At 39.5% G+C, this 14,337-nt stretch overlaps 1 protein-coding gene across 5 annotated transcripts in view; it reads right to left on the minus strand.

The window, feature by feature from the left end:
• Nucleotides 1-14,072, minus strand: part of LOC121944887 (rab-like protein 6) — a 28,862-nt gene extending 14,790 nt beyond the window's left edge. Inside the window, exons 1-13 of one of the 5 annotated variants that reach the window (XM_042488829.2) lie at nt 13,744-14,072; nt 11,546-11,937; nt 11,267-11,401; nt 10,862-10,909; nt 10,674-10,703; nt 10,212-10,264; nt 9,937-10,025; nt 6,727-6,867; nt 5,629-5,734; nt 5,175-5,278; nt 3,758-4,143; nt 1,385-1,532; nt 905-1,108 (exon numbers count right to left, since the gene is read on the minus strand). In XM_042488829.2, coding sequence (XP_042344763.1) covers nt 905-1,108; nt 1,385-1,532; nt 3,758-4,143; nt 5,175-5,278; nt 5,629-5,734; nt 6,727-6,867; nt 9,937-10,025; nt 10,212-10,264; nt 10,674-10,703; nt 10,862-10,909; nt 11,267-11,401; nt 11,546-11,675 — 1,574 coding nt within the window. In that variant the 5' untranslated portion in view covers nt 11,676-11,937; nt 13,744-14,072. Of the gene's footprint in view, nt 1-904; nt 1,109-1,384; nt 1,533-3,757; nt 4,144-5,174; nt 5,279-5,628; nt 5,735-6,726; nt 6,868-9,936; nt 10,026-10,211; nt 10,265-10,673; nt 10,704-10,861; nt 10,910-11,266; nt 11,402-11,545 lie in introns of all 5 variants that reach the window. The other 4 variants (XM_088077251.1, XM_088077252.1, XM_088077254.1 and 1 more) reach the window with 4 other exon arrangements.
• Between the last annotated feature and the right edge of the window lie 265 nt (nt 14,073-14,337).

Raw genomic sequence — 14,337 nt, forward strand, 5'->3', positions numbered from 1 at the left:
ATGACCTTTTCTTTAACCTTAAAGTTGTCATCCTCTTTGTCATCTTTCAAATAATGGAATGCATATAATCAAGCTAAGATGTATTTGATTTGGTTCCTCACTGGTTTTCATGCACTCATTTGTACAGCTGCTTTCATGGATTCAGTTATTCAATTATTCAAGTCATCACTGCATTCACTGACTCATCATTTATAAGACATGTGAATACCCCCTTTAAAACATACACAATAGACCTTAATGGGAATGTAGCAAATGTTTGCCAATATATTTTCTTGTTGATGTAAACAAGACAGAAGTGAAAATGGTTGCTGTCATTTAAAATAAAACTGACAAACCCATATATTTGAATTGTAAAATGACAAAAAGAGGGAAATGTGAGTCTGCTGTTGTGCATCAGACAGTTTGAAAAGAGCACAACCTGTGGTTCTGGCTACTTATCAGTCCCTCCAGGATGTTGCAATGTTGCTGTTGTAACAATTAAAACAAATTCAGCAAATCCCAGTGAATTCTGCATGGTGTTGCAATTTTGTTCAATCGCTGCAACCTTACCACACATATTTCTTTTTAAAATGGGTAAAGTCTTGTTTCAATAAAGGGCTGCATGCAGTGTATTGATTGCACTGTGCAGATCTGAGGGGTTGTTATGTTTGAATCAGATCGTCCTTGTTCCAACTGGACTGGGTGAATCTTATGCAATGGTGTTCAGGTGCCCAAAGAAACAAGCTGGCCTACTGAAAACAGCAACATCAATATCAATATCAATATCAATATTTGTGGTTATTCATATAAAATGCCTTTTTTTACTTTAGCTCCTGATGACAGACCTGCTCGTCATCACCCACATTTCTTTTCTTTTAATACCACAACATACTGAATATTCATGTCATTGTAAAAGAAGACTTACGCTTTCAGCTCAGGTTCACTGTCCCAGTCTTGGTCCTGCCTGATGGTAGGTGCTGCTGGTAATCCGTCATCCTCATCACTGGTCAAAGTGACATCTTTACTGAGAGGCAGGGTCTTAGGTTGGGGCAAGCTGGGCTCAGTATCGTCAGGATCCAGTTCATCCTGGACACCAGACACCATGGGGTTTCCTCTGTCTTCACCATCACTGAGACAGACAAAGAAACTTTACACAGCTGGGGTGGTTGAAATCAGCGCCTCAGTGACACGGAATGTAAATATACACCTTTTAAAATGCTAATAAACATAACTTGTATATCATATGACATCATAAAAGTTATGAGTAAACACATTTTATTCTTAAAAAAAAAAAAAAAAAGAGTCAAACATGATCGACAAATACTAACTTAGTCCCAAACGACAACAAACTAACTCACAAACAAGCTAATTCAAAATGGAAGAAAAGCAGTGTTAAAGATCTCACCTGTCGCTGTCCAAAGCCAGTGCAGGCTGAGGCACCTTGGTCTTGGAGGGCAGGCTGTCCTCCAGGAAGCTTTTATCCAGTCTCTCATCTGGCACAAAATCATCCACACTCTGAACCTTAGCTGGACACACTGGTGCAGGTGGCTCATCTGAGGAAAACACCATTTATGTGACAACTATGAAATGACTTTACTTTATGTTGTGGATTGCCCATTTAATTACACAATGGAATACAAGGTACAAGATAGACTTATTAGTCCAAATGAATTTAAAATCTGTCCTTACATCCTACTACATATTTTGGATTTGAAGAAGGGGTTCAAGATTCTCACAGCCTGGGGAAAAGCTGCTCTGTAGTCTGGTGGTTCTGCAGAGGATACTTCTGTATCTTTTTCCTAATGGCAGCAGTATGAACAGGCTGTGGCTGGGGTGGCTGCTGTATCCTTTGGGATCTGTGCAGACACCTCACTTCACCGAGGTCACTGATGCCCTGGAGATGGGAACCAGTGATGTTCTGGGCAGTTTTAATCACCTGCTGTAGAGCCTTCCTGTCCTGGGCCATGCACGAACCATGCCAGCTGGTGATGTTTCCAGTTAGTATGCTTTCTATTGCTCCTCTGTAGAAGTTAACCAGGATCTAGAAATTAGCCTTCCTAAGTTTCCATAGGAAGTAGAGCCTTTTTTGTGCTTTTTTAACCTGGGTGGTGATGTGTGATGACGAAGACAGGTTCTCAGTGATAGTAATTCCAAGGAACCTATAGCTGTTCACCTGCTCTACCTCAGCTCCACTGATGTAGACAGGAGTGTGTGTCCTTGCCTCCTTCTTTCTAAAATCAACAATCAGCTCCTTGGTTTTACTGACGTTGAGCAGAAGGTTGTTCTCTGTGCATCACTCTGCAAGATTGTTGATTTCCTCCCTGTATGAACTTCCATCATTGTTTATACGATAATACGGCCAATGATGATGGTGTTGTCCGCATACTTCACAATAGAGTTCTCCTGATGTCTGGGAGTGCAGTCATGGGTGTACAGTGGCACATGGCATTCAAACACCAGCCAGTCCTTAGATAAGTTAGGCTGCATCTTTTAATAAGGACTCGTTGAGTTTAAGTTATGGCTGAATAAGCCATTCAATAAGCCATTCAAAATGTGATCTAAAAAAATACTGTTTTAATATTTACAGTGAAACAATTTGGTCAGATAAACTGTTGCTATTGTGGCTAACCCCCACACTGCTTAGAGGAAATAATGCCAAAAAGGCTGCATTTGATTCCATTAATGACAATACAACATGTGTGTCACAGTCAATCAAGCATCAATAGCTTCTCTAAATGGCAACAAGATCTTAGCTGAGAGTCATGTGGGAGTTAGCAATATGAAGACTAATATTACTGTCACATCGTTGTTTGCCTTGGTGCACCACTCAAGTTAACATTTAGAAATTCAGTATCTAACTGAATGTCTCTCCTTCTGTATCTGAGATTTGATGGTGGGTAATGGCCAGACATTTGGTTGAAATGTTGACATAATTCTTGAGTAATGGCCAAAAATATGGTTTGTGAGGTCACAGTGGCCTTGACATTTCCAAAACTTTCTGGGTATATTTATTTTTCCAAAAAATGTCCAGGTCTGGAAATTGCTGTTTTCAAATTTCATGACTTTTCCAAGTTTTTTATGACCGTATGAACCCTGTTTTTATCTCTAGCTAGGTTGAGGCAAATCTGCCTTCCTGAACACTACATTGGGATGTCAGGCATCAGACGTGGAAGGAACAGCTTGGCTGTCTAGAACTTAGTGCTGTTGAGTACACCATTGAGAGCCCACTCAATAAACAGACAGGACAGACAGGAGCTGTATGCAGTTTTATGCTTTCACTCACAAACTCCCACAATAATGTGTGTGGCACACGCTGAATGAATGACTGCTGATGACTGGCTCCTGGCCTGTGTGACCCACAGTTGTCACTAGCTGGTGGCCACACAGAACCCGGGATAATTCCCAATATCCCTCTGTTTTTCATTGGGTGAATATGCAGAGCACAGTGTTGCTGTTCTATCTCTGGTGCATGATGAAACAATTAAGCAAATAAGTAAGTACTTTAAACTTCAACTGTACTAAATAATCAGCATGGTAATAATGAATTAACAGGTATAAACACTCTGCAGATACCTTCCTAATATGCTTGCTATAGATTTGTAGCATAGTGTAAGCTACAGTGTCAGAGTGCAATAGCAACTCCTGCGTGGACTAGTGGGACTGGAAGATGCGAGTATCATCATTGGTTGAGGACAATGTTCGCATAACTGCAGAGGAGACAACATGTGGACTGGTGTGGAATATTTTACTACTTGAGAATTGTTTAGAAGAGACTCACCTGGTGCAGAAGCAGGAGCCTCGGCAGCAGGGGATGAACCAAACCAGCGGGAGATGAAGCCACGTTTCTGGGGGGCAGACACTCCTGATGCAGCTGAGGCCTGAAGGTGTTCGGGTGACTGGGCTGATGGCTTCAACTCAACAGCAGGTGAAGCTGCTCCGCTAACTGTTGTCGACGGAGGTAGAGGGGAGGAGGCCAACACAGACGGTGACTGTGGGAGCGCCTGGGAAGAAACGGGAGGCTGAGGGGTGCTGGGGCTAGAGCTGCCTGTAGAGGCCCCACTGGGTGGAATGATGGGGGACTGGGAACCCGAGGAGGGACTCTGACCATTAGCTGGGCACGAAGAGCCATAGCCCTTACTGCGAGACTCCAAGTTCTCAAGAAAACTACAGAAATCACAAAAGAGCTGGTTAAAAAACTATCATTCACCTGCAATAATATCTGAGGCTAAGAACATAGTGGTAGAGAGGGGCACAACTTTGCCCCTGAGTGGACATGTGCAAAAAAAACTTGTTTCCACTGCTCCCCAAACTGTCAGGTGCACATAGAATACTCTCTGCTGAAAACTTCCACAGAGACCTATAGAGGACTAGAATTACCAACATGCGGTTGTATCCCTCCACACACCAGTCAAATTGCACTTAGGTTTACATTCACGTCAGTAAATCTTCCACCAAGCACAGAAAATCTCTACAATCAGCAGTTTCAAGATTAATGTCACCAATTCAGTATGTGACTCTTCTTCTGTCCCTGAGATAAAAGAACATTATGTAACAGTCAAGTTGACCTTTGGGATATGAAAAGTCAGCAATTCATCCTTTTATCCTATTAGACATTTGTGTAAAATTTTGTCATAAATAGCATATTAATTAATTAATTAGCATAATTAATTTATGCAAAATTTAAATAAATTCCCCTCAAAGTGTTCTTGAGGTATCACATTCACAAGAATGAGATGAGGACCAAAATCATTTCCTCATGGAGTTCACGTAAACATTTGTGTCAAATCTGAAGAAATTCCCTCAAGGTTTTCTCAAAATGTCATGTTCCTGATCCGTGAGACAGATGCAGGGTCACACCCACTTGATCACCAAGAACTATTTAATTTAACTGCACATCAAAGTCCAAGTGCAAAACGTCAAATTTGAAAAATTCCCAAATGGTGTTTTTGAGATATCATGCACACAAGAATGAGACAAACAAGGTCATAATGACCTTAACCTTAGACTTGTAACCAGATGAATCGTATCAGTTCATCCTTGAATCCATGTGGACATGTGCCAAATTCGAAAACATCCCTTCGAGACGTTTTTGAGATACCGTGTTCACAAGAATGGGACATGTGGATGGATGGATATACAACCTGAAAACATAATGCCTCTAGCTACAGATATTATAAAATAGCTTTTGTCAGTACATCTCATAGTTTTGATCTTCAGTCTCCTGCTGGACAGAGAGCTCCTCCAGGGTGGCATCCATGTCCAGCTGGTTTGTCTCTAGCTGCCTCAGCAGGGTCTCCCTCTGTGCACACGCATATGCACACACACACACACACACACACACACACACACACACACACACACACACACACACACACACACACACACACACTCTGCATGAATGATTGGACAGAATCTCAGATCGAGCCATCATATCTACAATGCACGCAAGCATATTAAGGAACAATTTTACACAGACAAGACAGTAAAGAAATCTTATTTTCTACTATAAGTCAAAACATATTAAAAGAAAACTTTGATAAAAAAAAATAAAGAACTAATAATCCTAATCCTAATCCTATAATCCTAATACTAACTAATAAAAGATTTAATTATGATACTAATGATGACAAATGAGAAGTAAATAAAAACCTGTAACTGCAGGAAAGGGATGTTGAAAAACCTGTGCAGGTATTTTAAGCCAAAGCCATTCTTCATTGAGGACTCTGCATAGTGGATGTAAGAAGCTCCCATTGGTCTGTAAAATACAAGTATTACTGGTTAGTTATCATGGACATTTCTAACAGTATATTTGTCACAGATAACATTACAAACATATTAGAGCTATGTACATTGTTTTCAGCTGCTGAGGGGGAGCAGAAAATCTTTAAAACCATCCGACCAACATCTTGCATAATATCAATTTAATAAGTTGGCAAATGTGTCAGTGAACACATCCAACAGACAAATAAAATGTCCTAAAATCCCAATAATCTGTCTTTCAGCTTAGTTTTTGTGCTCCACCAACTGCTGAGGGAAATATCTGATTATCAGATTGTTTCTGTGTCTGTCTGCTGCTCAGCAGGTAGAGGACTGTACACCTGAGCAGGTAGATGACAGTATAGCAGAGCTAAATGGGAAAGAATTTCACTTTCAAAAGTTTCAGCGTCCTCACTTTCCAAACCCTTACACAGTGGTAAACATGCTCCTGTGACAATTTTGTTTATAATGTGTTAAATTTATTTTTTGTTAAATAAATGGATATTAAGAAAAAAAAAAAAAACATTTATCAGATAGAACATTAAATAAATATTGTCTTTGGACCGTATTCAAATGAATATAGATCACAAAGGATTTACAAATCGTTGCATTCTGTTTTTATTTGCAATTTACAGCGTACCACCAGTTTTTGAATTGTGGTTGTACACTTATATTTTCTATTTACCTGAAGGCTTTTTAGACAATGCATTGATTAATTATTTTACTGTAAGATATTGTGCAGTGCCATCTACTTTTATTGAGAAACAAAAACAAAATGATTACAGACATAATAACAACACACAGGTTCGCTGATCATTATTTTATCACCACACTAAAATCATCCAGACAGAGGTGTTGAAGTATCTAGGCCTGTCTTGAAGGGCTAAAGTAAGTTTTACAAGCCTCTGGGTATCACTGTGTTTGCAGCCCAAAAGTTTCATAAGGCTTTGTCGTCCTATCGCTACCCTTAAGCAAACAATTGATCTCTACCTGTTAAGTCCAGCAATAAGGTCTCTTATATCATCAGGAAGGATGACTCGATGCTCGCCCATGTCCCTGTGGTTTCCCAACACACACACCGGCACATGGGTGGGTACTTTGGGCAGTTCCTTCAGGATGTAGTTAAAAGTCCTGACATTGACAAAAAAGAAACAAACAAGAAACAATCTGTGGGTGAGTGAGGAAAACATAAAAATTAATTAGTGAGGGCTCAGTTCAGTGGAGGTAGAAATTGTGGGATTTAAAGCATTCTCCTTATTAGTGTACTTGATTACCAGCTATGATAACATCACAACAACCTATCTTGAGCCAGCGTTTGGTTTGTCCCCTCTATGTTAGCATTTTTTTTGTGAAGTGGGAATGAAGCTTTAAAGTCAGGAGGATGATGTGGGATTGAGCCATAAAAAACTACAGTGATGTGTTCATGGTAGTGAAAGAAAATGTCACCCAGTAACACAATCAGTATGTTTACAAGCACAGTTAAGTGGAGTTACGGTTATGTCAGTTACTGTCCCAGTATAAAAGCACAGAGGGAGAATCGATTTATTAACAGAAGTATGTACAACTCTGCCACAGTAGGTGGAGATTTGCCCCCTTTCAGCTAGTTGCAATTGGACTTTCTTCTGGTTGACCTATTACGTCACATGTGTTGTGGGCGGCTGTGGCTCAGACGTAGAGCTATGAAGGCATATCACTATCAATAATGACACTGAACTAAACAAGTAAGCATGTCTGCATGCATGCCAGCAAACGAGATCCATGCATGTGCAAATGAAATCCAAGTAGCCTTTTAGCAGGTCCGGTTCCCTCGTCTTAAAGTCCATGAGTTTTTTGAATGGGTTTTCGGAAATTGCCTTAAATATGGTCTGTGGTTAACACAGGCTAAAGATATTTAGAAGTTTTGTTCTGCAACATAAATACATCCGCTTAAACCCAATTTTTGAACTTTTAAGGTTTTACTCGTCTTAAAAAAGGCAGTTGCTAACAAGTGGCTAAATGGGACTGCAGTGTTTGTCGGAGACGTTAGACGTCATCACAGCAGACACAGAAACTCATTAAACCCACTTGTCCGCCTTTACAGCTTTACAGAGTCACGCTCGAAATTGTAGATTTATCTGTTTATAATATTTTTCAATTGTGTTTCAACGTGTTTTTACAGAAAACAAAAATTGTGTTTATCTGTGAGGATTATCATGCTAAACAAAAGATGTGTTCATCAGAGAGCTTATTTTTTGGCAATAATCGCAAATCCCATTCAAAAATCCCACAAGGTTTTTAACGAGGGAATCAGTGCGAAGCCAACTTCCTGGTTGGCTTACAAAAATACCTCATCCCTTCACCACTGCAACATTACAGGGATAAACTACATACAATACTACAGTAAAAGCAAAAATTTGTTACATTAGAATATGTTTACATTAGCTAGTAATGAATATTTCGGTCAGAAAAAAATTGTCGTAGCACAGCATGTTTTTCAATTATTCGTATAATGCTGTTGTGGACTTTTTAAGTTTTTTGATAAACAATAGCCTCTTTTATGCTTGTTAAACTTGAATTGAATCAAAAAAAAAAAAAAAGCCAAACTACAACAGGTAACCACACACTGTTGTCTTTTGGTTTTCATCCTTATTGAACTACTTTTCAAGTGTTACATTAATTTTCCAGATAAACAAATTGCAAATAATCACATTGAAAAATTATTATTTTATCATACATAAGCATGAAACAAACAGAGCCAATGAGAAGAATAACAAAAAGAAAAAAAAAAGATAACTTTTCGGCGCTGTACATTTTGTACATACTCTACAATATAGTTTTCTTTCATTCTTCCTTTTTTTTTGTTTTTCACAGCTTTCTTCTACAAATTTATGCTGTGTGACTTCCTGGTCAAAGCCTTGCACAGGGACTATGGAGCATCGCACAAAGCCTAGGCAAGTTCAGGTCCGGTTATCCAGATGTACTAGTTTGACATCAAGGAATTCAATTTAATACGATTTCAGTTGGACTAACATGTCTACGTGTATTTTAAAAGTCCAGTTTTAGTGGGACTAACATAATAATTCAGCTTTGTATTGGCTCTCTGGTGTGTTTTTGACATCAGTGGAGCTCTATAGTACTCAGGAAGAAGATCTATCAGGCTGTACAAACACACACAGTACTCGTTAGTAAATACATTCATTGTTGGTTGAACAGGGAATCTATTGAAAAGAAAAATATAGAATGGCACAACCTCATCCTTTAGGTGTCAAAGCAGCAAATATTTTCTGTATGTGGTGAAATAGAAAATCTTTATAATGTATGCCTGAGAAACTGGCATGAATACACTCAGACAGTGATACCAATACTGTTACTACAAGGAGAGGAACATGTCAGTACATCATGGAACAGCAAACATTCAAATACATATTGGTCCATCTTTAGGGCTGTCCCGAATACCATTTTCTGACCCAGACACTTTCAGTGTCAGGTGAGAAAGACACCGTGCAGGAGCCCGGTGTGCCTCCAACTGCATGACAGCGGTTGTGACACTTTACAGTTTATAAAGTTAAAAAAACTCAAGACAGTTAGGGCTTGTCAATTAAATAATCTGCATTCGGTGTTGTACTTAAATGTTGCTGTGTGTCTGAAATGATAGCCCAAGTGTCCTCACTATGGAAGATGTTAAAATTGGCCTGTTCTGTGCTGCAAGGAAGAAAGGGCTACTCTTGGGATGAGTGACAAAGAGAGGGACTAAGCGGACCAACTCAAACTTCCGAGGTGTTGGGTTCAATGACCTTTCTATGCACTTTTTGTGACATTACATAGATTGTGACAATTTTTTATTATCACAAACAAATTATTATAGACCAACAAACTACTCATAATAACCTGGAAAAGCACTGTGAAACAGAAGCAGAACATACTAACGCCAACATATAAGATTTAAGATGTATTTATCTTTTTTTTTTCTCAATAGCATGGCAATGACATTTATCCTCTGCAACTATCCACCTCACTTAACAATTACCAGAATATACATGCTAGTGTCTAAAAACTAAAAGAATCTCTAGGTAATCCCTCAGACATGGTGCCCCAAATAACCATGCTAAATTTCACCAGTAGAGGGGCTCAGCTGAAACCTAATCTGTCCATGCATATTGTAGCATTAGAGCTCACTGATGAGACAGCATCAGGACAACAAGTCAAACAGACAACTCTTACCACTGCTTTGTAATGTCAAACATCATGATGACTCCATTACAGTTCTTGTACACATCCAGGAACTCTGCATCCAGGGCCACCTCATCTGACTACAACACACACATACACACAGACAAAATTATACACTTTATCACATGATATAGGAAAGAACCCTAATATTACATTTTGGATCATTTACAGACTATAACACCTCTTGCTCTGGCATACTCAATCACTGACCCACATACTACAAATGAGCCTATTTCCTAAACATATGACAGTCATGTGATAATCACCTCTTGGGGCTCATTCTCCAGCTTTAAATTATCGCCGCGCCTTTTGCCTTTGCCTGAAAGAACAAGAGGTCAAAAGTGTCAAGTAAGATGAGCTGAAAAGAAAAAGACATTTCCATTGACAGCTTAGTTTGTTGCCTTATGTTATATTATGGTGAGTAAAACAAGCAGAGCAGCAGCACAGCATCCTTTCTTCTGGAAAAGCATCTTGTAGCCTAATTTAAAGACACATTATCTCTGAAATAAACACTGCTGGCATGAAGTCATAGCTCACACAGTGCAAACGCTCAGGCTCTAGCTATACACAGCAGGAAACTCAGCCAAACTCAGATATGTAGCCACACAGAAGACCTAGGAGAAGCCAAACCTTGAGAATATTGACATTCAGATAAAAGTGGAACAGGGCAGGACAAACCCACAGCACACAGGCAAGTTCAACTTTCCACACACTACATTGGCGCTCACCTACACCTTCAGGAAGAGGATATTTTTGGCCTGAGATGAGTGCAAGAGAGGTGCAAAAAAGACAACATCAACACTGAGGACAGAAAAACAAACAAGCAACCATGCATCTATTTGATGTCTTGAAATACTACAGCAGGTTGACAGCAGTGGAGAGTCTGGTTGTTTAACTGGCATGTGTCAACACTCACCTTTGTCTACCACATCCCACACCTCTACCTTGACCACATCATCAGTAGCTGAGAGACACAGAGAAGCAGTTTTCATTATTCATGTTCTTGGGGCCACAGAGGAGAGCAGTTCAAATGTGCAGCCTGTTGAGTAACTCCAATATGGATCAAATTACTAAAAACACTAGAGGAAGTATTGGTGGGAAAAGATTTGCTTGGTATGGAGAGACTAAGACAAATACAGGACAGCTGAAGCTAAATCGAAATGCACTCCTTTTTACCTTGATATGGAGCCACTGAAATAGATCACCAAGGCACAAACAGCAAATGTCAAAGATTCACCAAAACAGAAACATAACCAAAGGATTGGTAACAAAATAAAGTCAGTTGTCATATTCAAAGATAACCTGAGTTGCAATGACTTACTTTTGTAATTCCAATGGATACTTGTGGCTTGGATCTCCTGAGTGGGGAGGTACTCCTCCACAAACTTCTTGCCCTGCAATCTATGCCATAACGTACTCTTTCCTGTGTTTCTGTCTCCGCGGATGACGATTTTCACTAGAGTGGAAAAAAGATTGTACATGGGGTTTGTCAGAAAACAGTCTGTCGATTTTACAAATAAAACACAACTTAATCTACTATAAATGGGATGGGCATTTTTGACTACATAAGCCTGTTCTCCTCTTTGGCAGCCATACTCACTATTATACTGGACCCCTTTGGCAAAACGTCTCTGCAAACTTTGGTTCATTGACTGCAGGCCAGCTGGAATGTTCTTGTCCCTGAGCTGGACTGACTCGGATCCTACCAACTTCTTAAGTGCTGAAAACATCTTGATGAGGCTTGACAAGCTTTTACAGTAACACACTGTAGTACAGTGCAACTACCCGAACAATTTGTCACACAACTGAAGAAAAAGTGTAACAGTGAGTCCTGATTGCTGAGGAAGTTAAGAGTCCATGCTCAGAAGCAAATAAGATGCCAAATTAATAAATACTGACTCTAAATTCCACAGTGGTTCTCTAAAATCTGACTAGATGTTCTTGGTTGTCAGTCAGAGGTGGAGGTAAATACTATGTGGTTTTGAGCATCATCTGTGAAAAACACAGAGGAACAAATCAGTTAAAGGATAAAAGGCAGATTGTCAAACACAAAAGACCATACAAAACCATGTCTTTTTTACAAGGTATGCTAGAAATGTGCATCCAGATCTGGTCACTTGCATTCATATAAAGAAGGTCCTCGCATTAAAATAGGCCATGTCTGCAGTAGAAAGATGCAAATACTTTTGAAATTGGTGCAACATGACCAGAAAAAACAGAGAAAAAGGACACTTTTGCTCAAGAGGTAGAAAACCTACACCTACCGAGATGCAGCGCACATGACATAATGCAGACTGGTCCATTCAAAACAATGGCAATCGGCCCGATCTTGTGTTCCACTTAAACGGTAAACTAAAACATGTTTCTGAAAACATTTGAGGCAAGAAATATGCAATTCAGTACCAGAGTCTTGGTTTCTATTTGATCAGCGCTACACAGTTTTAGTTTGATCTCTGCTTCTTCAGCCTCTGTTTTCACTGAACAGGAAGCAGTATGGCACCCACTTCCTGTTCACAAACTTTCCCCATTATAGGGAAATGGGGCATGATCAGCTCTATAATCTTTGAGCACATGTTGTTGGCAGGGTTGGTGTGCAATACGAAAATGTGGAAGTATAGGCTGTAGTTCAAACAACAGCCTTGAGAACCAGAAAAACACAGCCAATGACGAATGATGGAGGAAAGATTGCCACAGTTTATCCAAACACACTACCCACGCTGTTTTGATACAAAGCTGGTTGTAAAGTGGCAGAGTATCCTTTTAAAGGAAATATAAGGTAATTTTCATGTAATTAAGTTGATAAATATCATGACACACAGAAAACAGTTTTTCTAAGAGGGAGGCAACATCACTAAGACCTGATCAGATGTGTCCCTTATGTTTTGCCAACAATAACAAGTCACAGAGCTAAGCATCCACTTTTCTGTAAAATAACTATGCAAAGTAATTATAACACAAAAAAACAAGACAGTTGTTTATCCTGCTGTTCAGTTTGTGGATGTATTTCAATAAACCTCTACACTGTTTAAACCACCTGGTAGAAAAAACGATCCATCGGCTGCATAATAAGAACAGTTCTCACCAGCTTCCTAAGTTGTGCCATTGTTTCCTGAAGCACAAAAAAATAATAGACTGAAATGATAACATATTCCATGTCTGTGCACATTTTGTACAACGCCACACAAAATTAAAAGTCAGACTGATCTGTGTTAATGTTTCATTGTATTAGAGGCAAAATCTGTAATTTTATCTTGTATTTATCTTATCTTTATGTATTAAATTTAACTTTCAGCTAATGTTTTTATTTCGAATGTGTGCAGCTTTCAGCCTGTGTGTAACCAAACACAATTTCGTTATCTACAATAACAAATAATGTCTCACCTGTCTTTAACGATTAGTCGACGATAAGACAAATATTTGTAATGCATATGGCTTACAGCGGATACTTGTCTGACAGTGAGCCAGGAGCTATTACATTATTAACCATCAGCCTCGGACTGGTCTCCAGTTGACGTTCTCAGAGCAATGGGTGACTTTGTTGTTCAGTTTAAGGAGAGCCGAGCTCAAATGCAAAGTCGAGCTGTGCAAAAGTGTAATGACATCACAGTGACTCGATGTATCTTTCTGCAGTGAATTTTCCCTTAACGTTATCCACCTAGCATTAGCTGTCTCGGTTGTTAGCTCGGTTGTTAAGAGAGGGTTTTATCGAAGTTCTGAAGCAATTACGCACAGAATATTGAAGCCAAACACCCTAAAGGACACGTCAACAATGATGTGGCTACCCGCTTTGTAACTTACCTTTGCTGAGAGGTAACGTTGGCGTTTTCCCTTGACTCTGTTTGAGCTAACGTAGCTATCCAGCAGATATTAGCTTAGCTGTTCCCTCGGTGCGCTCAGTGACATTAAAAGACGGCTAAACCGGATGTTTTCTTCCAGCTGGTATCAGCTACAAATACTCACGGTTATTCAATATGATAAGACATTGCAGTCCCGACATGTTTTTCTGAAAACATCTATCTCTCCTCTTTCCCTACAGATATGTAGCAACGACATTCCTTTGGAAGGACGGCTACCACTCAAACCCAGCGTCAAGCGTCATACGCACATGTACAATTTCCGTTTAAATTTTCAAAATAAATTTATGTTTTTCCCTCATTTAAGCATTGAAAAAAAGCATGACAAATTTATTCCAGGAAGCAGCAACCGTGAAAGCTGTCTGGCCACATGGTCCATCGACATCTGTAGAATATCCTCCGCAAACCCAACATCGCACCTGATTTTTATTTTGAACAGAAAATACTACACTTCCGAGATTATACTGTATAAATATTGCGTCTTTACCCTAACTCTGCGGATCTTGATGCAGCCGTGGAGCTGTGGCTGAAGCAGAGA

This window comes from Plectropomus leopardus, chromosome 4 (genome assembly GCF_026936395.1).
Source record: "Plectropomus leopardus strain MGB_pleo_1.0 chromosome 4, ASM2693639v1, whole genome shotgun sequence".
NCBI lineage: Eukaryota > Metazoa > Chordata > Actinopteri > Perciformes > Serranidae > Plectropomus > Plectropomus leopardus.